At 34.8% G+C, this 22,120-nt stretch overlaps 1 protein-coding gene across 4 annotated transcripts in view; it reads left to right on the top strand.

Moving 5' to 3' along the window:
• The window catches only part of USP25 (ubiquitin specific peptidase 25), a 129,529-nt gene that overhangs the window by 68,997 nt on the left and 38,412 nt on the right, over nucleotides 1-22,120 (top strand). For all 4 annotated transcript variants that reach the window (XM_035015123.1, XM_035015122.1, XM_035015124.1 and 1 more), the window contains 8 exons: nucleotides 3,490-3,563; nucleotides 8,174-8,322; nucleotides 14,002-14,129; nucleotides 14,514-14,609; nucleotides 15,935-16,093; nucleotides 16,686-16,912; nucleotides 20,018-20,088; nucleotides 20,732-20,960. In XM_035015123.1, coding sequence (XP_034871014.1) covers nucleotides 3,490-3,563; nucleotides 8,174-8,322; nucleotides 14,002-14,129; nucleotides 14,514-14,609; nucleotides 15,935-16,093; nucleotides 16,686-16,912; nucleotides 20,018-20,088; nucleotides 20,732-20,960 — 1,133 coding nt within the window. The remainder of the gene's footprint in view (nucleotides 1-3,489; nucleotides 3,564-8,173; nucleotides 8,323-14,001; nucleotides 14,130-14,513; nucleotides 14,610-15,934; nucleotides 16,094-16,685; nucleotides 16,913-20,017; nucleotides 20,089-20,731; nucleotides 20,961-22,120) is intronic.

Below are 22,120 nucleotides of genomic sequence, written 5' to 3'. Positions count from 1 at the left end.
ATTGATCCTATTTCTGTGATCATGAGAAAATATATATATATATATATATATTTTTTTAAGATTTTATTTATTTATTTGACAGAGAGAGACACAGCGAGAGAGGGAACACAAGCAGGGGGAGTGGGAGAGGGAGAAGCAGGCTTCCCGCGGAGCAGGGAGCCCGATGTGGGGCTGGATCCCAATGACCTGAGACGAAGGCAGACGCTTAACGACTGAGCCACCCAGGCGCCCGAGAAAATATAATTTTTTACCTTAAAGTTCTCTGCATATGATATACCAATGGTATTAAAAAGATCGGGAAGCTCTGACCCAAAGCATTCTAGTTTGCTCTATCAGCTACCCTAGACCTTTGAACTTCCTTGCCAATGTAATTCCCAAGGGTAAGATGTCCCTGATACAAGTTTTCTGTAGTGATTTCTTTTGGCCTTTGATATTTGTGTCAGTCTGTCTTTACTACTGCTTTCATGTAAATGGTGGGTCTCTCTCTTTTTTTTTTTTTTTTTAAGGTTTATTTATTTTAGAGAGAGAGCGGGTGCATGTGCAAGTGAGGAGAGGACCAGAGGGAGAGGAAGAGAATCTCAAGCAGACTCCCCGCTGAGCATGGAGCCCAACGCAGGGCTCGATCTCAGGACCCTGAGATCATGACCTGAGCCAAACCAAGAGTGGATGCTCAACTGACTGAGCCATCCAGGCACCCCTGTAGATCATTTCTATTATAGGAGTCTCGTGTCTTTTTAATTGCTCTTCACTTTTATTCCTTATATTTCTGTTGGCATAACCAGTCTGGGCCCCTGAGATTCACAGTTTAAATGCCAGATGAAGAATAGGACCTCTTAGAGGTTGGAAAGAAGGACAAAGTAAACAATTTCTGGAAGATTCCTACCTGACTCTTTAGGGAATGTCTGTTTACCACAGACCAGTGGAGAGGAGGCTAAAATTCAGGCAGGAAGGTTTGAGAAGAGATTTGGAAAGAAAGTTCAGAATTTATAGAGCCACTCAACATCCAGTTCCTTCTGGCAAAGTCACCAACCTGTTAAGTCATTGTTCTTTACATGTGTGTGGCAGTAAGGGATGTTGATTTTCTACATTAAAATAAGAGGCCATGGAAAGGAGATTTCCACTAATATTTACATCTAAAGATTGATAGATTTTTACATCAAGAGAGACAATCTTTGGATCGTTCCTCTCACCCATGTCAGTCTCAAGTCCTTTTTATTCGAACAGTATAAGATATATAAGGTATGAAATAAATTTTTCCCATAGAGTTAAAATGCCCAAAGAATAAGTATATGTAGTCGGAGAGGATACATTGATTTTGGAGTCCGATTTGTGTTCACTTTGTAGCTTGATTTCTTACCAATGGTGTGAATTTGGGCAAGTGACTTAACCTGCCCTACACCTTTATTATCAGTAAAACAGAAGTAATTGTACTACCTGTTATCAGTCAGAATAGGCTAGATAGTCCAGTGGCAACAACCCCCAAACCTTGCAGGCTTATATCATATTGTTAGATGATGTGTCCTGTGCGTGTGAGCAAGGGGCTCTGCTCGTTCTTTCATTCAGGGCCCTCCGTGACAGACGCTTCCCCTCATCACCCTTTCTGGGGTTACCATGCCAACGAAAGTACACTGGCTCTCAAAGTTTGTACCATACATCACTTGTGCTCACATGTTGTTGGGCAAAGCAAGTCATGTGGTCTGCCTAACTTGAAAGTGAGTGGGAACACCTTATACCCATTAGGATGGCTACTATCAAAAAACCCCAGAAAATTGCAGGTGTTGGCAAGGATGTGAAGAAATTGGAACCCTTGTGCACTACTGATGGGAATGTGAAACATCACGGTGGCTTTTCAAAAGATTAAAAATAGAATTGCTATTTGAGGGAGGGAGTCCTTTCACAGTGTATATGTATATCATATCATCACATTGTATGCTTTAGACTTTGTCACTTATGCCTCATAAAGCTGAGAAAAAGATTAACCATATGATCCAACAAATCCACTGCTGGGGAATATACTAAGAATTGATAGCAGGGTCTTGAGGAGATGTTTGTACACCCATGTTCATAGCAGCATTATTCACAATAGCCAAAGGGTGGAAAGCACCACTGTCCATGGATGAATAGATAAACAAAATGGGGCATACATACAGTGCAACATCCTTAAAAAAGAAGGAAATTCTGACACATGCTACAACATGGATGCTAAGTGAAATAAGCCAGTCACAAAAAGACAAAACACTGCATGCCACTTACATGATGTGTCAGGAGTTGTAAAACTCAAACAGTGAGTAAGAACAGTGGTTGCCAGGGAGGGAGAAATGTGGAGTTGTTCAGTGAGTGTAGAGTTTCAGTTTTACAAGATGAGAAGACTCCTGGAGATGGGTTGCACAACAATATGAATATACTTAACACTACCCACCAAACACTTAAAAATGGGTGGATGTAAATTTTGTGTTATGTGTATCTTACCACAATTCACATTTTTAAAATTTAAATAAAATTTGAGTGGGAAAGTACATCTTAACCACATATCTGGAAGTGGAGGGCCAGAAATCTTTTTGAGTATCTCGAACAACTACCATCCTACCTCAGAGCATTGTTGTGAGGAGTAAGTGAAGTGCTTCCCACCAGTTGTTTAAAGGAGTAAATGATGATGCAATGCACTACATTTATAAAAAGACCATGTCCTTCCCCCCCCTTTTTTAGCAAATCGGTTTTACTGGTTTAAACACAAAATGCATGAAGATAAATTCTGTACACAGTTGTGGATACCACACACTTTATGTAGTAATGCCAAGATAAACTGTTTTCAGACCACAGAGAACAAAACATAAAAAGAAAAGGTTAAAAAATTGTTAACTTCTGTTTACTTCAAGCGAAAAAAGAAAAAAAAACAATGTGTATGTTAAAGAATTTGGAAAATTACAAATGCCTAATCGTGCCTGTAGCATGAAAAAAGGAGTAGCTCCTGAGCTGCTGTGGGTCAGAGCTAGTGCTGTGCTCCTTCATTGGTGATAGCTGCTATTTTTGAGTGGTGTGCACTCTTTTATTTAAATGTGGGAAATGACATGTTAAAGTTTTATAGAAAAGTACTCCAAGAGGGGCTTTTCTTTCTTCCCAGCAAGTCCAAATAAGCATGTATTGTACAGACTAAAAGTGGGAGATTGAAATGCACAATGGTAATAGAAAGATCAGGCGCTCCATGAACACAGACTGTGTCAGGTCCTCTTGTAATGTCGTCCCAGGCAGCAGCTCATTTTAACCCTTACAACAGCCGTTTGAGTTCAGTCACTATTATTAGCCTCAGTTGACAGGTGAAAAAATGGAAGAATAAATTTAAGTGCCTTGTCCAAGGTAATGTCAAGAGCGCTGAATGAGTGACAATAGCCTAAATGTTACCATCTTGGCATGTACTATTGTTCTTTGAATGTTTTATTACTTACAGGTCCAAAAATTATAACCACATTTGTATTTTTTACCGTGCTTTAGGGATGAAGAGAAGCCAAAGAACCCCATGGTAGAGTTGTTCTATGGAAGATTCCTTGCTGTGGGAGTACTTGAAGGTACGGTGACACATGTTTACTCTTTATGACATTTGAAGAGGTATTAGCTTTTGTCTTGATAGTGACTCCTAGCTTGTTGAATGGTTTTTAATTTTAATTTGATTTACTCTGTCTAGTAGTTCCTGTTGCACTGCTACTACTAATCATTTATAAGAAAACATTGACTTGAGTGAATGAAAAAGAAGGTACAGGGTGTATTATCACATGCTAATTGATAGTTATCCTGATGTCCTTTTGCTGAGAAAACTTCTGTGATTCTGTGAATTGTTGGGGTACAGGGAATTAAGGGGGCAGTTGATTTTGAAAATAATATTGGAGTTGAATACTGGTTTTGGTAGGATGGTTACTGTTTTTGAGGGTTTCAACTCTATGAATGTTGAAAGCTGCATTTAATAATTTAGCAATTTAGTATAGTTAAGGTTTTACATTTCTCAGGTGATTATAAAATTCTTTAGGCTCTAGTTTTCAAGAAAGAATCATACTCTTATCTTTTGAAAAATCATTTAAGAGTGATACTACTCCCATCTATCCTAAGTGCCTATTACTTAAAATCTGGGTCTGACCAGATTTTTTTTCCTAATAAAGGGAAGGGAACTGACTCATTAAATGTACTTCAAATAATAATAATTACTAAATCCCAAAGCATGAACTTTTGAAAAAATTTGAAATATTTGAAAAACTTTCCAAATCTTCCGAGTGGCCCAGTCCATCAACTTTTGGAAAGTTAGCTCAAATCACCTGAAGTATAAAATTTGAAAAATTGGTTTTCCTTCAGTATCTTAAGTAATGGATTCTTATGAAGTTTTGTTTGAATATAATTTTATAGTTTGGGATTCAGAAAAAGGCAGAGAATAACTCAGGATTTAGTCAGGCATTTAAAATGTTACACTGAAGTGTCTGTACTTTTTTTTTTTTTTTTGCCTCAAATACTAAATATTCTTTACATAAATAGTGGAATATTTTACATAGGACATTACTTCCCAATTTGGGATGTCCATACTGTCTATACTGATTTTTACTTGAAGTAGAACAATGTATTTGAAACAATAGAGTAGCTCTAATCAGGTGATGACTGTGCACTATTTATATCCTTTCTGCTTGTGTTACCTGGATTCTTAAAAGTGATTTATTGAAATAATTTGTCAGTCAATCAGTGTTGAAGTCCTTGTACTGGATATAAGTTGTTTCAAACTATCGTGAGACATAGATGTGGTTTTATTTATTTATTTATTTATTTATAACTTTTTTCATTCTTTTTTAAAAAAATTTATTGTTATGTTAATCACCATACATTACATCATTAGTTTTTGATGTAGTGTTCCATGAGTCATTGTTTATGTATAACATCCAGTGCTCCATTCAGTACGTGCCCTCTTTAATACCCATCACCAGGCTAACCCATCCCCCCGCCCCCCAGAACCCTCAGTTTGTTTCTCAGTCCATAGTCTCTCATGGTTTGTCTCCCCCTCTGATTTCCCCCCCTTCATTTTTCCCTTCCTGCTATCTTCTTCTTTTTTTTTTTTAACATATATTATTTGTTTCAGAGGTACAGGTCTGTGATTCAACAGTCTTACACAATTCACAGCACTCACCATAGCACATACCCTACCCAGTGTCTATCACCCAGCCACCCCATCCCTCCCATCCCTGCCACTCCAGAACCCTCAGTTTGTTTCCTGAGATTAAGAATCCCTCATATCAGTGAGATCACATGATACATGTCTTTCTCTGATTGACTTATTTCGCTCAGCATGATACCCTCCAGCTCCGTCCACGTCATTGCAAATGGCAAGATTTCATTCCTTTTGATGGCTGCATAATATTCCAATGTGGTTTTAATACATTTCCAGGTGAACTATATATTTGCTTCAGTAAAAATAATTTGCTTTCAAGCTCTTTCTTAATCACTTTTACATATGTCTTCCTAATGCTTTCTTTTAGACCAGCAACTCTCAATTGGAGGTACTTTTTGTTTGTTTACTAAAGTGCTCTCATTGCAAAAGTTCCTCAATTTTTCCAGAATATCTAGTCCGTTGACCCCTTCATTTTGTTCCTCTTGGCCCTTTTCTTCCTTCTTTGCCCATTATGATCATTCTTATAAACATCTAACACTCCCTTTCCCCCCATTCCCTCTGTGGCTATTCTCTGACCATCACTGAGCTATTCATCTCCTCTCTGTGTGCACTGAGTACCTGACTATTACTGGGGAAGAATCACTCAAATGGGCTAACTAAATGGATCATGAATTTGTAGTAGATAACTAAGCTTCACTGGACCGAATCCTGTAACACTACTGGCAGTCATACTTGTTTTGTTAAATCACTGTCTTCTATCCCATTTTCTGCAATAATGATTTTTATCTTTTCTACTTCTAATCTAACTTCTCTGGCTCTTCATTCTCTGAGAAAGACCTTCCCACAGATTTTATGGATTTGCCATGAAGCTGTTGAAATCTAGCTGTAGGTCCTGTCTAAGGTCCTGAATCTAATTTTGTGTTTGTAATTTTGTTGTATTTAACTTTTGTTGTACTTAAACACAACTTTCTCAAATACGTGAGCTTCAGGCTCCACAACCTCCATCCATTCCTACCTCTACCACATTCTTTTTATTTGTCCCTCCAGATAATAAAGAATTATTCAGTCTTCTATCAGAAGGCTGTTGTTTATATGTGCTCAGAATCTCATCCTTGCATGCTTTCAATCAGACCTGACTCTCTCCATTATCTTGCTTTTTTCTTGTATCTTCAGCTTCGCCCTCTACTGTTTTCCTCAACAGTATTTAGACATGGTTTGGTAATTCACATCTTAAAGAAAAAAGAACTCCTTTCCCACAGTCTTTTTCAGTTAATCTTATTCAGTTAAGCCCCTTTCAAGAGAGGAGTTTGTTTTTACCTGCTAAATCCCCATTATTCAACACATCCCGCTATTGCTTCTGGCCCCAGACCCCTTGTAAAAGGGATCTTTCTAAGGTTATCAATTTCCAGCATGTATTCAAGGCTGCCAGGTCCCACTCAGTTCTCATACTGAACTCTTATCAACTATTCATGCTATTTACTCTCTCTTCCTTTTCCTCTTTCCTATATTCTGTCCTTAAAAACACTTCCCTGGCCTCTGTGGCACCATATTCTCTTGTTTTTTTTTTTTCCTGCTGTGGGTACTTAAAGCCTCTTCTTTTACCTAAGGGTAGGAGATCCTTGGACCTCAGCTCACACCCCCCTGCCTTTTCCTGTCTGCCAGTTCCCTTGGCAGTCTCATTCACTCCCTTGATTAACTGCTGTCAGGAGCCAGCGATTCTCTCAGTTACAGCTTCAGACCAGAAGATTAATTTTAGTTACAGACTCATATCCAACTCTCTTCTCAACTTGAAATCCCATGGGCCATTCTAAAACAACGATTGCCACTACTACGTTAAAACAAGTGGAAAAAAAATTCTCCGCTCGCTCTTTAGTGGAGAGCCTTTCAAGTCAGTTGTTTATGATGGAAATCGAATATCATTCTTGATACCTTCCTTACTCTTCTGCCCCCCGTCTTGCCAGTGAGCCAGCCACCAGTCAATCATATTTACTCCTTCCTGAATATGTATATAAATGTCTGTGTAATTTCATCTGCTTTTGTACACTTTTACTATTAACACCGTATTCCACATTGCCTTTATTTCTGGATGGATTCTATAATAGTCTCCTATCACCCACTTAACACAGAAGCCATAAGGATGTTTCATCAGAGACATGAATCTGATCCCTTTATTCCCAGGTTTAACTATTCACAGTGACTTTCTGTTAATCAGAATATACTGAGAAAAATAATTCTTAACAAGGGCTTATAAGACTTTTTGTAGATTTTGACCCCCTACCTAATTCTTTATTGTCATCTTCCCATTGCTCCCCTAAGTTATAATGTCCTCCCCTTAATTCTTCAAGCAGGCCATGTTCTTTGCATCCTTAAAGTCTCTGTGTGTATTATTCCTTGGCCAAGAATTCTCTACAGCACCCAGACGGTCTGGCCTGGATAACTCCTACTCAGCATTCAAGTCTCAGTGTAAATGTCATTTTGCTGTGGAAGTCTTCCCTGCTCTACCCTCCAGCCCTAAAGACTAGGTTAGCTCTCCTTTTTATACCCTCTCACAGCACTGTCTCACCACACATTTTATAACACAAGGATAGATAATTTTTTGTTCATAATTATATGTACAGTTAATGTACATAATGTAATGCCTTTCTTCCAAAAGAGGCTAAGAGTTTCCTCAGCTCAGAGACCATATGTATCTCTTTTGTTCACTGTTATACATATTCTCAGTGTTTAGCATAGTATCTTGTCCTTAGGTATTTTTTGAAAGAATATATGTACACACACACATACACACACATATACACACACACATACACACACGCATACGTGTGATCACTTACATACATAAGGTGTGTAATTGATATCTATGGCTGGATGTGAATGTGCATATATGCGTGTATAAACCAACAAGGAAATGACAGTGACTACCCTGTGGAACATAGAGTGATGGTTTTCAGGTTCAGGAGGTAATTCATATACACATTTACTTTTAGTGGCTAAAAGGCCATATTGAGTAACAGTTAACTTTCCCTTCTCCTATAGGTAAAAAATTTGAAAATACTGAAATGTTTGGTCAGTACCCGCTTCAGGTCAATGGATTCAAAGATCTACATGAGTGCCTAGAAGCTGCTATGATTGAAGGAGAAATTGAGTCCTTACATTCAGAGAATTCAGGAAAATCGGGCCAAGAGGTGAGTTTAGCATCTTCATTATTCTTCTCTCCCTAGGTCTTTCTTAACAGTGCGGTAAAGCACAATCTAGGGCCCTAATTATATAGCTGCCTAATAACAGAGAATACTCAGATTACGTGTTTGGATTTAATTATGGTAGTTTAGACATTTGGGAAACTGGCACAAACATGTCTGTAATCTATGTTAAATTCTCACTTAACAATTTAGCTTAAAAATTTCTGTTAAAATCCTCTTTTAGGATACTGTTGAGGCTGTTTAGACTTTTTAGGGAAGGTACCAGTCGCTGTAATGTGCCAGTCCTGGAAGTAAAAAAGAAAAACACTGAAATTAGGGTGGAATTTTATATAGACATATGTTACTTATATCAAATAGTGTTGGAATTTGTCTAGATTCCTATTTTTTTTTTTTTTTTTTTTTTTTTTTTTTGTAAAATTGCTATATAATTGCATGAAGGGCAGATGGAATAACTTGCTTTCTCAGGAAAGATAAAACTTAAAAAATATAAACCTGTTTGTTTCCACTGGTCTCTGTCTTGCCACCCATTTCTCTCTTTCTTTATTCATGTTGTTAGTTTCATCTATATATCCATCCACCCACACATATATTCATCCTTATGTGTTACTATAATGGAAGGCAAAGGACAGACCATTTGCTCCAAAATCAGTTCTCATTAAGCAGTTGCTGGTAGTTGTCTACTTGTAAGTTCCATGCATGAGGGTAGGGATCTTCATCTTTGTCATTCTCTATTATATCTCTAGTGGATAATATGGTGACTGCAAATAGAATTACATAATACACATTTATTGACTGAATGAATGAAATGTCTCAGTGTTATCAAAAAAGTTTCTGAGGACTTTATCCCCAAATGGGTGCTTAATAAATGTTAGGTGATGATATCTCTGTGTTTTTCTAAACAGGGACTGAGTTCTTGTATCTTTGAAAATAAATTGCTTTTATCTGAATATGTGCTTTTTAAAAAAGATAATTAACTCTTTCCTGTTGTAACTTCATCCTCATTTCCTTCTCTTCCCTTATATACCCAAATAAAAAAAATAAATTACATTTACTATTTTCTGGCTTTTTTTTTTTTTTTAAGAGGGGGAGAGGGAGGGAAAGAGAGAGAAAATATTTGAGGTAGTTTTTCTCTCTACATCATAGATCACCTACATAAGTGATTCTCAGCAGATGCCTAGGCCCTACTTCAAAGCTGTCAAATCTGAATATAGGGTAGGAATGTGGTACTTGGGCCCAAGAGCTCCACCAGTGATACCCAGATAGACCTCCAATTAAGAATATTTAAATTAAGCTTATTTATTTTACTGATTGGTCTCTAAAGATTGGGACTCTGTCAGCATCCCATAATGGAACAGGAAAGCAGACCCCTTGCCTAAAGTGTGATCTCTTTTCTATTAAACAAAAGGATGGGTTTGGGCAGGAAAAGGGATGGCATTTTCCTTACACTGTCAAAGTAGCTTGTAAGTGAAATATACATTGGTTTATTGGTAAATGATCCTTCTTATGTATTCCCAGCTTTTATACTGAATCTGAATTTCATTATTTATTTTAAAAAATCTAGTTTGCCCTCCATCTTTGGCTTCATACTCTGAATGCCCGTATATATTTTCTGCCTAGGTTTTTACATCCAGCCTAACAGATACAGTGGTTTGTCTCCTCTGAATTCAGCAGTTTGTAAGCATTCTTAATAAGAGCAAATTCATTTACCTGTATTCCTATTACTAGTTGCCTAGATTTGTAGGACACAATAGTTTCAATAATAATTCAGCCTGGTTTAAGAGACTATCACTGGCTAAAGTAGACTATCTTAAAAGTTTTTAGTAGTGTACTTAAATTATCGTCTTATTTCATTATGTCCTTCAGGATAACTGTTCTGTTTCTTCTTAAGTATCTATAAACACCAATGAGTAACATTTTAGGCTTGTTTGTAAATTAACATTGTCCCTGATGATAATACCTTTTATCTCTTAAACTATTATTTAGTAAAAGTTACTGATTTTACTTTGATACAGGAAACATCTCTTTTGCTGAAATAGCTCTGGTTAAGTAATTTAGGAAAACCTCTAGTCTCCTGAATCACTCATGTTAAAATATCCAGTGGCCTGTAAGAGTTTAAATTTCTGGAATGCCGTACCAAGAGATAACTGAATAAATTAAAAATGATTATATGTAAGATAACTACTTATAAAATATTTTTCTAAATCACAACTTTGAATGAAATGGTGTGCAATTTATAGATGGATCAAACTTTCTAGGAAACCTGGAGGTTTTTTTTGTTTTTTTTTTTGATTGCCTATTGGAGCAAAAAAATTTCAGGTACATTTCCTTTTAGACTATTGCTATGCACATATAAGTATTTGTATTTGTTCATACTGTCCTGTGACTTGCATTTTTCACTCACCAGTATATCATAAGCATCCTTCCACATCAATATATATGGCTTTACACCATTCTTTTTAAAACCTGCATAGTATCACATAGCCTGTATTTCTAAAATTAAATTTATTTCATTCTTCTGTGAGACAGTAGTTGGACAAAGAATTATTTCAAGGAATGTCTTTCTATAAATACCCTTGAGAACTTAGGAATGAAAGATAGTCAGAAGTGGAATTTTTTGGTCACCAGGCATACTCATTTAAAAATAAAAGTACTGCCAAAGTTCCCTTCACAAAGTTGTACTAAGTTATAGTCAAAGTGCTAAAAGAAACTTTATGGAACTTGAAAAACTAGAGAAACAGTACCTACATATACCATATTAGATATATGTAGATGTTATATGGGAAATTTATCTTTTAGAGTAAAAGGGCAAATGGGTGAACCCAATTAAATGACTAAAACAAATTTTCAAGTTGGGATAGGAACTGTTTGCTTCTCGTGCTTGATTTATATCCTGGTTTTGTTTGATGTTCTGTGGGAATTTGAAATGGTAGGTCTGATTTTTCTGTCCCCTGCTTCCTGCATTCATGTAATCTCACAAAAGCAAGGTATTTAAAACATATTAATAAAAAGTCAGCTATTACAACTCATAAAGATGATTAATTCTCTCTGGAAAATATTTTTGCTAAGTTAGATTTATAGTCATAATAAGTTTGAAAGCACTTTTGTTGCCCATGTTGATTATATTTTTTTTATTCACTAACTACCCTAATCTATTATTTCTGTAGGTTCATTATATAATATAATATGATAATAAATAATAATAAAATGTTTATAAAGACATGGAAACTATAAGCATGATACTTACCTTTAATGACCTGTGTCTCACAGCATGGCATACCAGTTGGAGAAGCAAATACAGTTTTTTATTGAATGGAAAAATAATATTTTGAAAGAAGAACATCTCATTGTTGTATATTTAAAATTCTAGTTATATACTGCTATACTTAAAATCCTAAAATCACAGAGCTAGACAAACCCATATATTTTCTAAGATGAATTAGGGGAATGTCCGGCTATCTCTTCCTATCCCCATCAGCTTTAGAATAAGAAAGTAAAATCCTTCCACTCCTGTAGGAAAAAACTGTCACTGCTGTTAAAGGAAATACATTCACAACAGAGACATAGTACATAACTATTATGAACATTCTTTCTTAAGGTATGGAAGTTATTTCCTGGACTTTTCATGGTCTACCGAGAAGCATACCCCCAGTTTGGGTGATTTTATTTCTATTGGCCATGGTAGGTTTCCATGAATTAAAGTATGTAACTATTTAATTTTAATGGTGACATTTAAAATACTGCAATAAAATATGAAAGTGATAGTTCTTGAAACCTACTTACTTATTTTAGTATCATAAAATGGAGTAGAGAATATTATCCTAAGGCATCAAAAGTTTTCTTTGTGATATGTATGGGGTATGTTCTAATTCTTAATACTAATTTTAGGTGTGTATTAGAATTAAGTAAAATTCTTTCCAGTGCCATGTGAGAACAAAAAAAATAAGCAGACTTTGCTCAAGAAATTTCAAAACTTAAAGAGAATCTTCTGATACTAGGTCTTTTTTTTTTTTTTTAATTTTACTATGTTATGTTAATCCCCATACATTACATCATTAGTTTTTGATGTAGTGTTCCATGATTCATTGTTTGTGTATAACACCCAGTGCTCCATGCAGTACGTGCCCTCTTTAATACCCATCACCAGGCTAACCCATCCCCCCTCCACCCTTTCCTCTAGAACCCTCAGTTTGTTTCTCAGAGTCCATCGTCTCTCATGGTTCGTCTCCCCCTTCAATTCCGCCCCCTTCATTTTTCCCTTCCTACTATCTTTTTTTTTTTTTAACATATAATGTATTATTTGTTTCAGAGGTACAGGTCTGTGATTCATCAGTCTTACACAATTCACAGCACTCACCATAGCACATACCCTCCCCAATATCCATCACCCAGCCACCCCATCCCCGCCCCCCACTCCAGCAACCCTCAGTTTGTTTCCTGAGATTGTAACTTCCTCTAGTAAACTTCAGTTTTAATAGCCATATAAGACACATTTCTTAAACTTCAACTTTTTGTTAAAGATAAACCAAGTCTAACTCAGGAAATTTCAATTCACATAAGCTTTAGCATTTTGGGAGGGAGAAATAGTTTTGAATAACCATTTTTATTAGCTTTATTTAGAGAAAAGTAGCAACTTTCAAGATCTTAGTCAAATCCAGTTTGCCAGATGTGCACTGTTCTGCTTTTTTTGGATGTTTGAATTGAAATTAGTGTGCTCTTAGCTAGTTGATATTTGTGTGGTGGCCGTTTTGTACCACTTGAAAATGTCACACCATGTAATGTATGGCAGTTACTTTTTACAGTAGTACATTATGTGGTTTATAATAAGCATTTAAAAATATTTGTTACATTATTTTATACTTCTGTATTTGGTGATTCACACATTTTTGTCCATTTCTCTTTAAAAATATGTTTATGTAAAACTGGAATCTTTTTTATGAAAATAATTCTCTTTTGTAGTTTTGTTACATTTCATGCTTAACTGAAAAGTTGCCAGTTTGTGGAGGAATTGGCTCATAGCAATGAGGCATTCAATTGGTTAAACACTAGTCATCAAATATAGTTACCATTCGTATAAACTCCATATTAGTAATAGATCTTTTCTTAAATTAGTCAGAATTCCAGTAGGAAAATTAAATTTAAAACAAGGGAATATCAGTTCCTAGTTTTTAGTAAGAATTGTGATCATTTACGCTGTAAAAATAAATTTGTGTGTGTGTGTGTGTGTTTACTACATCTACAAGTTTCTTTGTCAAGGTTTTTGAAGTGTGGTTGATTAATAAGTATATGTACCATTCTTGGTAGTAATAGTGACATAATATTGAAGAAGCCAGAAAATTTGAGCTACTAAGCCGTAATTTTAACTAATGTCTGTCACTTTAGGTTAGAAATTTTAATGTAAAAAATTATTATGGAAGAAGGAGAGTTGTTAGAAATTTTTTTTTTTCCCCTGGTTGGGTATTATTTCCATCCTTGGAATTTTCAAGAGGTGTGGAAAACTTTTGGGAGAAGTTGGCCTTTAACTAAATTGCGTACCTCATCATGTGTTTGTGGTGTCAGCATTGTGATGATACATATAAAAATGCCAGGGCTGACACCATGTGCCTAATACTGCAGTGGAGGAAACAGAAGGTGGGAGTAAGGTTTTTTGTTGTTGTTTTCTTTCAGCATTGGTTCACCAAACTACCACCTGTGTTAACATTTGAATTGTCAAGATTTGAATTCAATCAGGCATTGGGAAGACCAGAAAAAATTCACAACAAATTAGAATTTCCTCAGGTGTTGTATCTGGACAGGTATGGTTTGGTATACAGCATGACTTAGTTTTGAAACTGTTTAGTAACCAAGTAAAGTATTATTATGTTTAGAGAAAAATTTTGCTTAATTTCTTTAGAATTAATCTTTACTTTTTTGCATAATACTATTTGTCAAGGAAAATGGAGTTCTCATTCTATTTAGAAAAGTATAGTTACTGGGAATAATGTTATAAGGAAGTTAAATTTATTTTTGTATTGGTATTGCAATTGTTAAGAATTTTAAGGAATACTCTTGTGTTGTCTGATATTTCACTGTAGAATTTTAGATGAATTGATCTTTTGTTGTGTTGGCTAGACTTAATATTGTATCTATTTCCATGTTATTTACAATGGTAATGTTGTTATTTTTCTTTTTCCTGATAGATATATGCACAGAAACAGAGAAATAACAAGAATTAAGAGGGAAGAAATCAAGAGACTAAAAGATTACCTCACAGTATTACAACAAAGACTAGAAAGGTATTGTAACTTTTATGAAATTATAAGCTAACTATAGGAAGTCATATTTTTAGTGACTCTCTGGAATATTTCATTTTAAGTTTGCTTTGAGCAATTTATAATTCTAGTAGTAATTACTCTGGATTCATATTTTGCTTGTATAGTTTAGTTCTGAGTTTGTTAGAAACTAAAATAATTCATAGTTGGCATTAGTGGTTATCTTAGTGTTTAAAATTAAATATTTTCATTGTCCACTGATAATGCTCATGGTGCTGAGAATACATACAAAGTTAAACTAATCTTAAAAAAAAAAAAATCCAAAAAAAGGACCACCTGGCTGGCTCAGTTAGTAGAGCATGTGACTCTTGATCTCTGGGTCATGAGTTTGAGCCCCACATTGGGTGAAGAAATTATTTAAAAAAAAAAAAAGTTAAACTAATCTAAATTTTAAGGTTTCTTCTTGTATGAGATTAAACTTCACTCTTGAGATTTCCATTAAAATGAATGGTGACTGAGTTTTTCTGCCTGATACAGAAGATACAAACTCACATGCCTACTAGGGCTTCATGGAGACTTTGTTAAGAAGAAAAGCAAGTCAAGTGTAAACTGGTGGGCAAGGGGAGCCTAGAGTGCATATCCCTGTGGAGAAGGAGTGCTTACCATCTGCACTAGCGGGTGGTATCATGTGTGATGCCATGTGTGAATATCTCTCACTGTTTTTGATAGCTTCCCAGAAGACGCTGGAATCTAGACAGTCAGATGTTCTGTAATTAGAAGTCTACAGGCTGAAATGTGGCCTGAGAGATCCCAGTTTGCAACCTCTGATTAATCTGTATTTTAGTATTTGTTTTAGTATTAATTTGAAAATTAGTAGCCCCAAACTTTTTAAATAAAAATAATGTATTATATTTCAATAATTTTTATTTCTAAAAGGTATCAGTAATCATATTAAAACTAATCAGAGGTAGTAAAAGGTAGGAGGATAATATTAGTTACCATCGTAATCATGAGACCAGATGACAGATCTAAAAATAAAAACAGTCTCAGGAAATGGAACTGTCAGTTTTCATTTTCCTATTGGGTTACACCTTAGAGCAGCATTTAAAATTTATAATGGGATACAGACACATTCAGTTGTAATCAACTTTGTTTTCCTTAATTTGGGGACCATTTAAGTTTTTTCTTGAATGTATCTTCAGTTTTAACATCTTCATTTGAAAGCAAAATTAATTGCATTGTTGAAGATTTATTAAAGTGTTTTTTATCATGTTTTATAACAATTATTAAAAACAAGCAAATGTGCTTTATATACAACTAAAAGCATGTATGCATTTTATGGTTAACAGATATTTAAGCTACGGTTCGGGTCCCAAACGATTCCCCTTGGTAGATGTTCTACAGTATGCATTGGAATTTGCTTCAAGTAAACCTGTTTGTACATCTCCCATTGAGGATATTGATGCTAGTTCCCCACCTAGTGGTTCCACACCACAGACATTACCAAGGTAAAAAGTTTTCCTGATTCAGAGCCAGCTATGTTACTTGTATTACATAGTAATGTAATTGATGCCTTTAAAGAGGGTTTCGTAAAATGTACATTGTGATTTATTTTAGTGGACTCTAAACATATTAGATTCACTTAGAAGATTGTGTATATTCTGGTTGCTTTCTTAGTTCACTGTTTCAATAGATTCTATGGTTGTGGATTGAAATTTTCATATTTTTTTTCTGTTCAGAATTATGTGTTATTTTGGTACAGATTTCCACCTTTTATCCATGAAAGTATTGTTAAGTTAGTTTTTCCTGTAATGTAAGCTGATCAGTATCATATAATTCTGGTATACATAAGATTTATTGAAATGATGAAACTATTTCTTCTATAAAGCCACAATTTCATCCTGATAATAATGAATTCCTCATATATTAAGAATCTCATTGGATATTAAATTAATCCACATATTTCTCTCTCTCTTTTTTTAAAGGCTTTTTCTTTTTGAAATTATAAGCCAATTTAATGCTATGTGTTTGGCACAATTTTTGTCCAGAGCTTCAACTCGGAAAGTTTAATAATAAATATTTTATGCTTTAAAAATATAGCACAACAGAACAACAGGGAGCCCCTTCTTCAGAACTGCCAAGCACATCACCTACATCAATAGCTGCCATTTCATCGAGATCAGTAATACATAAACCATTCACTCAGTCTCGGATACCCCCAGATTTGCCCATGCATCCAGCACCAAGACACATAACAGAAGAAGAGCTTTCTGTGCTAGAAAGCTGTTTACATCGCTGGAGGACAGAAATAGAAAATGACACCAGAGGTAAGAAGCTTCTCACAGCAGAGCTACTGTCGCCTCAGATGGATATGTACAATGTTAAAATTAAGAAGGGAAATCACCTTTGGATTTCATATGTAAATATTATAACGTATTTTTTTTTCCTAGGAAGTGTTTTCTATAAGAGAAACTAGCCTGACTACCTGTTTTTATGATCTTAATATCAGATTCAGAGAGACCAACAGATTTCCTCTGGACTACTTAGTTGATTAATGACATAGCAGGTGGTCTGATTTTCTCATTTAATGCTCTAAATTTATATCAAACTGGTATTCACAGCTACTCCATTGGTGAAACCTCATACAATTAAATTAGGTATTTGTCAATTACATCCTCTCCCTAATGTTTGTGTAATGAGTTAAAGTGATAAAACAATTTTTTTTTAGATTTAAGAATTAGAAATGTGAATTTTATTTTTTTAAAAGATTTTATTTATTTGTGAGAGAGAGAGAGAAAGAGAGAGCATGAGCAGGGGGAGAGGGAGAAGCAGACTCCCTGACGATCCGGGAGCCCAAGAACCCAATGCTGGGCTGGATCCCAGGACCCTGAGATCGTGACCTGAGCCAAAGGCAGATGCTTAACCAACTGAGCCACCCAGGCACCCCAGAAATGTGAATTTTAATTTTAAATCTGCACTAACAGAGATTTCCAGATATGATCTGTGAGCTCAGTGCCAGTCTGTAATGTGTTTTAACTGGCATGTAGCAAAATAAGAAAAATGAGGACGGTGCTCTGTGGGGAGTATGAGTGTACACGTGTGTGTTTGTATGTGTTGGTGTTAAGTTGCCATCTGGCCTTTCTTGGAAGGGACTCTCCTTTATTCTGAAATTATATCTTTGCTACTTTACTGTTTTTAAAATGTCCTTTTTCTTTTTTTAAATGAAGCGATGTTAGTATTTTATTATATTTATATTTATTTTATTATAATTTTTCCTTACATGGCAAAATATAATATCCTATTACTGCCATCTCATTTTATCCTATGAAAAAAGAAAAATCTAGGAGCTACTCTTTTATACCAAAAGATTGGAATTATTTTAAACAATATGGATTGTTGGATTTTAGATGCCCAACTTGACTCATTATAGACAATATGTAAATAAAGAGCAGTCCTAATATAATATAATGTAACATAAATAGGGCATGATGGCAACTAACAATTAGCATTAGTAGCTATAAATGTTTCCCTTAGTATTTTTCATATATAAGGGAATATTTTTACGTTTGAATTCATTAGTAAACATTTATTGAGCACACTGTGTTTCCTGAACACTGTACTAGGTATTAAATAATTTTTTACTGGACTTGGCAGATTGTGTTTGTTTTTATAAGATTACATTCTGAAGGGTGGAAGCTAGGAAGCTTTTGACACCAAGGTAGTGGCATTGAGGAAGGAAAGGAACGGATATGATCTACTCTTTGGAGAAAACTGACAAAGGTAGATCATTGACAAGAGGTGAGAGAGAAAGGGAGGAATTAGGGACTATTCCCTTAGTTCCTCATGCTGGTATGAATAGAGAGATGGAATATACTTTGGAAAAGGGCAGACTGGTGGGTGAGCAGGTCCCCACCTCAGGGGAGGAAGTAGGATTAAGATGAGTCCACTTTTGGCCATTTTAAGTTTGAGGAAAATTTAAGTTTGAGGAACTTGAGAGACATTCATCCGATAAGGGTAGGAACCTTAATACCTAATACTTTGGACCATAGTAATACAATGGATTGGGTAAGATTTTCCTTGGAATATTTGTTTCTTCTCTTTTATCCCTGTTATTACCTGTTAACATTGTTTTTTCAACTATTGTATAATAATAATAATTACATTCTACATCTGAGTAAGATGTACTTTATTTAATTTCTATATTGATACTACAAGTAGTGCTGACCTTCTACATATATATTGACACACTTTGTGAGTAGGATATATTCTTAGAAGTGTCATTTCTGGTCCAAAGTGTATATATTTTAAATTAAACTGTTTTAAAAATTTCCTTCCCAAGACATTGAACCAGTTTTTATTCCCACTATGTGGAAGAGCCTGACTCCCAACATCTTCCTTAGCCTTGGGTACTTTTTAAATTGTGGTAGCCTGAACATTGAAAAAAATGGTATGTTAGTATCTTAATTTGCATTTCCTTAATTTTGAGTGAAATTCTGTTTTTCTATAAATTTCTTGTGGCATTCACCCATTTTTTATATCGAACCATTTATCTTTTAATGCTCAATAGAAACTTTGATATTATGGATATTAACCTGTTGCCTATAGTGTTTGCTGTAGATACTATTTTCTTAATTGTCTTTATCATTTGACTTTTTTTGGTGTTGGTTTTGTTTTGTTTTTATAATGTAAATTTTCTTCAGTTTGGGGAGAGAATCTTATCTTTTCCTTTATGGTTACTGGATTTTCTGTCAGGCTCAGAAAAAGGTCTTTCCCCACTCTGAAGTTACTAGTATTTTTCCGTAGTCTTTCATGGTTTCTTCCCAATTCTTTTCAGTGGCTTTTCGTAGTATAGGTTATACTATAATTTAACCATTTCCCCATTAATAGATCTTTAGGTTGTCTCTAATTTTTTTATTGTTATGTGCAATATAGCTGTGAATAATTTTGTAGAATGGATTTCTACTGGAAGTAGAAGTAATAAGTAATGGCAGTTTCAACATTGTTTCCATTGGTGATTGTGGTAGATTTTTATTGAATGACATATATGTATATAGGAGGTTTGTGGCAAAGTTATTTTATTTCATTCCATAGTTTTCCTGTTTTAAATAAATATGTAAGGGGCTTTATGTTCCATTTCTATTGACACTTTTCCTTTATAGATTTGAATAAAGTTCACTTTTATAGGCTCGGCACATTTTCTAAGTGAATCATATTTGTTTTGGTTTTTAATTATGCACTTGTGCTATATCTTTTATTAAGGAGAACTATATTTCGTTTTATACAGACTCCAAATAGTAGTATTTCTATGAACAATTTTAGGAATTTTTCCTTATTCCTGTAACATATTGGTAGGAAAACCATTAGTTACTATCTTATGTTTCGTAGAGACGTACTTGATGTTAATCATTTTAAATCACATCTTCTATCCTTAGATTTGCAGGAAAGCATATCCAGAATCCATCGAACAATTGAACTAATGTACTCTGACAAATCTATGATCCAAGTAAGTTAAATTTTAAGTTGGTAAGTATTGCCAAAATTACATATTTTTATTTGTATGATTAACCTAATTCTTAAGCTAATTTTTCTTAATGTTTTTTATAAAATTGCTGATCTTAAAGATTCCATATTAACATCGAGTTGTATTCTCATAGTATATTTATTGTTTACTTTTTTTATTATTTTACAGTAAAACTTAGCAAAAATTTTCAGAAGGTCTTAGTGTTTACAGAAAGTCCTATGGGAGAAATTATATGGTTATTTAAGGATGTTAAGATTTGGGGGAGAAGTACAGGGCTCAGTTACATTTTAACTTTCGGTATACATTATGTAGGCCATATTGCTAATTCAGTCATCAAGTTATAATTGTGAAGGTTTGGACGAATCATACTATATATAAAATATTCATCATAAGTTCATTTGAAAGAAATTTTCAAAGTTTCAAAAATATCCTATTTATACACCTGCTTTACATGTCATTAACTTATTTATCTCCCCCCTTTTTATTTCATAGTGTATTTTTTTCAAAATTTTAATCACAGCCAGTTTTCTATGGTATTCTTCAATCAGATAGTTTATGGGTTTCATGGAATGTGGTATTAATAGACTGCTTAACTGTGGCTTAACTCTTCTGTTTTCATATTTAGGTTCCTTATCGCTTACATGCTGTTTTAGTTCATGAAGGCCAAGCTAATGCCGGGCACTACTGGGCATATATTTTTGATCATCGTGAAAACAGGTGGATGAAGTACAATGATATTGCTGTGACAAAATCATCATGGGAAGAGCTAGTGAGGGACTCTTTTGGTGGTTATAGAAATGCCAGTGCATACTGTTTAATGTACATAAATGATAAGGCACAATTCTTAATAAAAGGTAAGCACATGAAATATATAGGGTAATCTATATTTTTAAATAAGTAGGTCTTTTTTTTTTTTTAAAGATTTTATTTATTTATTTGAGAGAGAGAATGAGAGAGAGAGAGCGCACATCAGAGCGGGGAGGGTCAGAGGGAGAAGCAGACTCCCTGCTGAGCAGGGAGCCCGATGCGGGACTCGATCCCGGGACTCCAGGATCATGACCTGAGCCAAAGGCAGTCGCCCAACCAACTGAGCCACCCAGGCACCCAAATAAGTAGGTCTTTTATGTGACTCTGGTCTCTGGTGTGATTATTTAAGTGTAATTGACTCAGAGGGTGATGGTTATGATTAGGAAATGCGGTTAGCTTATTCTAAGTGAGAAACTGGAATTGAAGAGTAATGTAATCAGGGCTGACAATTGAAATATTATTTTGTATTCAAAGTTAACTATTTAGTAACTATTATAAAATGCAAATCTGACCCTAATGATGTAATGTATGGTGATTAACATAATAAAAATTAAAAAAATTTAAAAAATGCAAATCTGACCTATTTCTCCTCGCCAAAATCCCTTTAAGGACCACATCATGCACTGACTCATATTTAAGCTCCTTAACCTAATATATAGGCCTCCATTTTCTGGCCTCTGTCTTTCAAGCTTCGTTTATAAATGTTGTCCATTTCAAACTATATATACTTTACTGATATTTGAACTGCTTGTTGTATTCTCTTCACACCAAATGATTTCACACATTTATAACTTTAGTTTTTATGTTTTTTATTTTTTGGAGGGAATGTTCTTTTTTCTTTCTTCTTTTGTCTAATTTCTGCTCATCTGTCAAGATTCAATTCAGGTGTCATCTGCTCTGCCAAGGTTTTTTTTTTACTTCTACCAGAAAATACCTCTCCTTGTGTTCTCATAGCATACCTCTATGGGGCACTTATGTGTGTTGGAATTGTATGTCAACTTGTCTTTTCCACTTCACTCTAACCTTCTCAAAGCCAGGGACCATGTCATATTATGTCTTAATCATTTTATTTCTTATATTCTAATACAGGCTTTGCATGTAGAAAGTACTTAATAAAGTTTTGTTCAAACTGATAAAAATCAACTTTCCTTTTGTGTTTAACCATTCAGCAACACTAGCTAGGTGGTCCACTTACGATGGAAAGCTA

Source organism: Mirounga leonina, unplaced genomic scaffold (assembly GCF_011800145.1).
Source record: "Mirounga leonina isolate KUSES-001 unplaced genomic scaffold, KU_Mleo_1.0 Mir_169, whole genome shotgun sequence".
NCBI lineage: Eukaryota > Metazoa > Chordata > Mammalia > Carnivora > Phocidae > Mirounga > Mirounga leonina.
The sequence above is the reverse complement of the archived record's forward strand: the minus strand, read 5'-3'. Positions and strand labels throughout refer to the sequence as shown.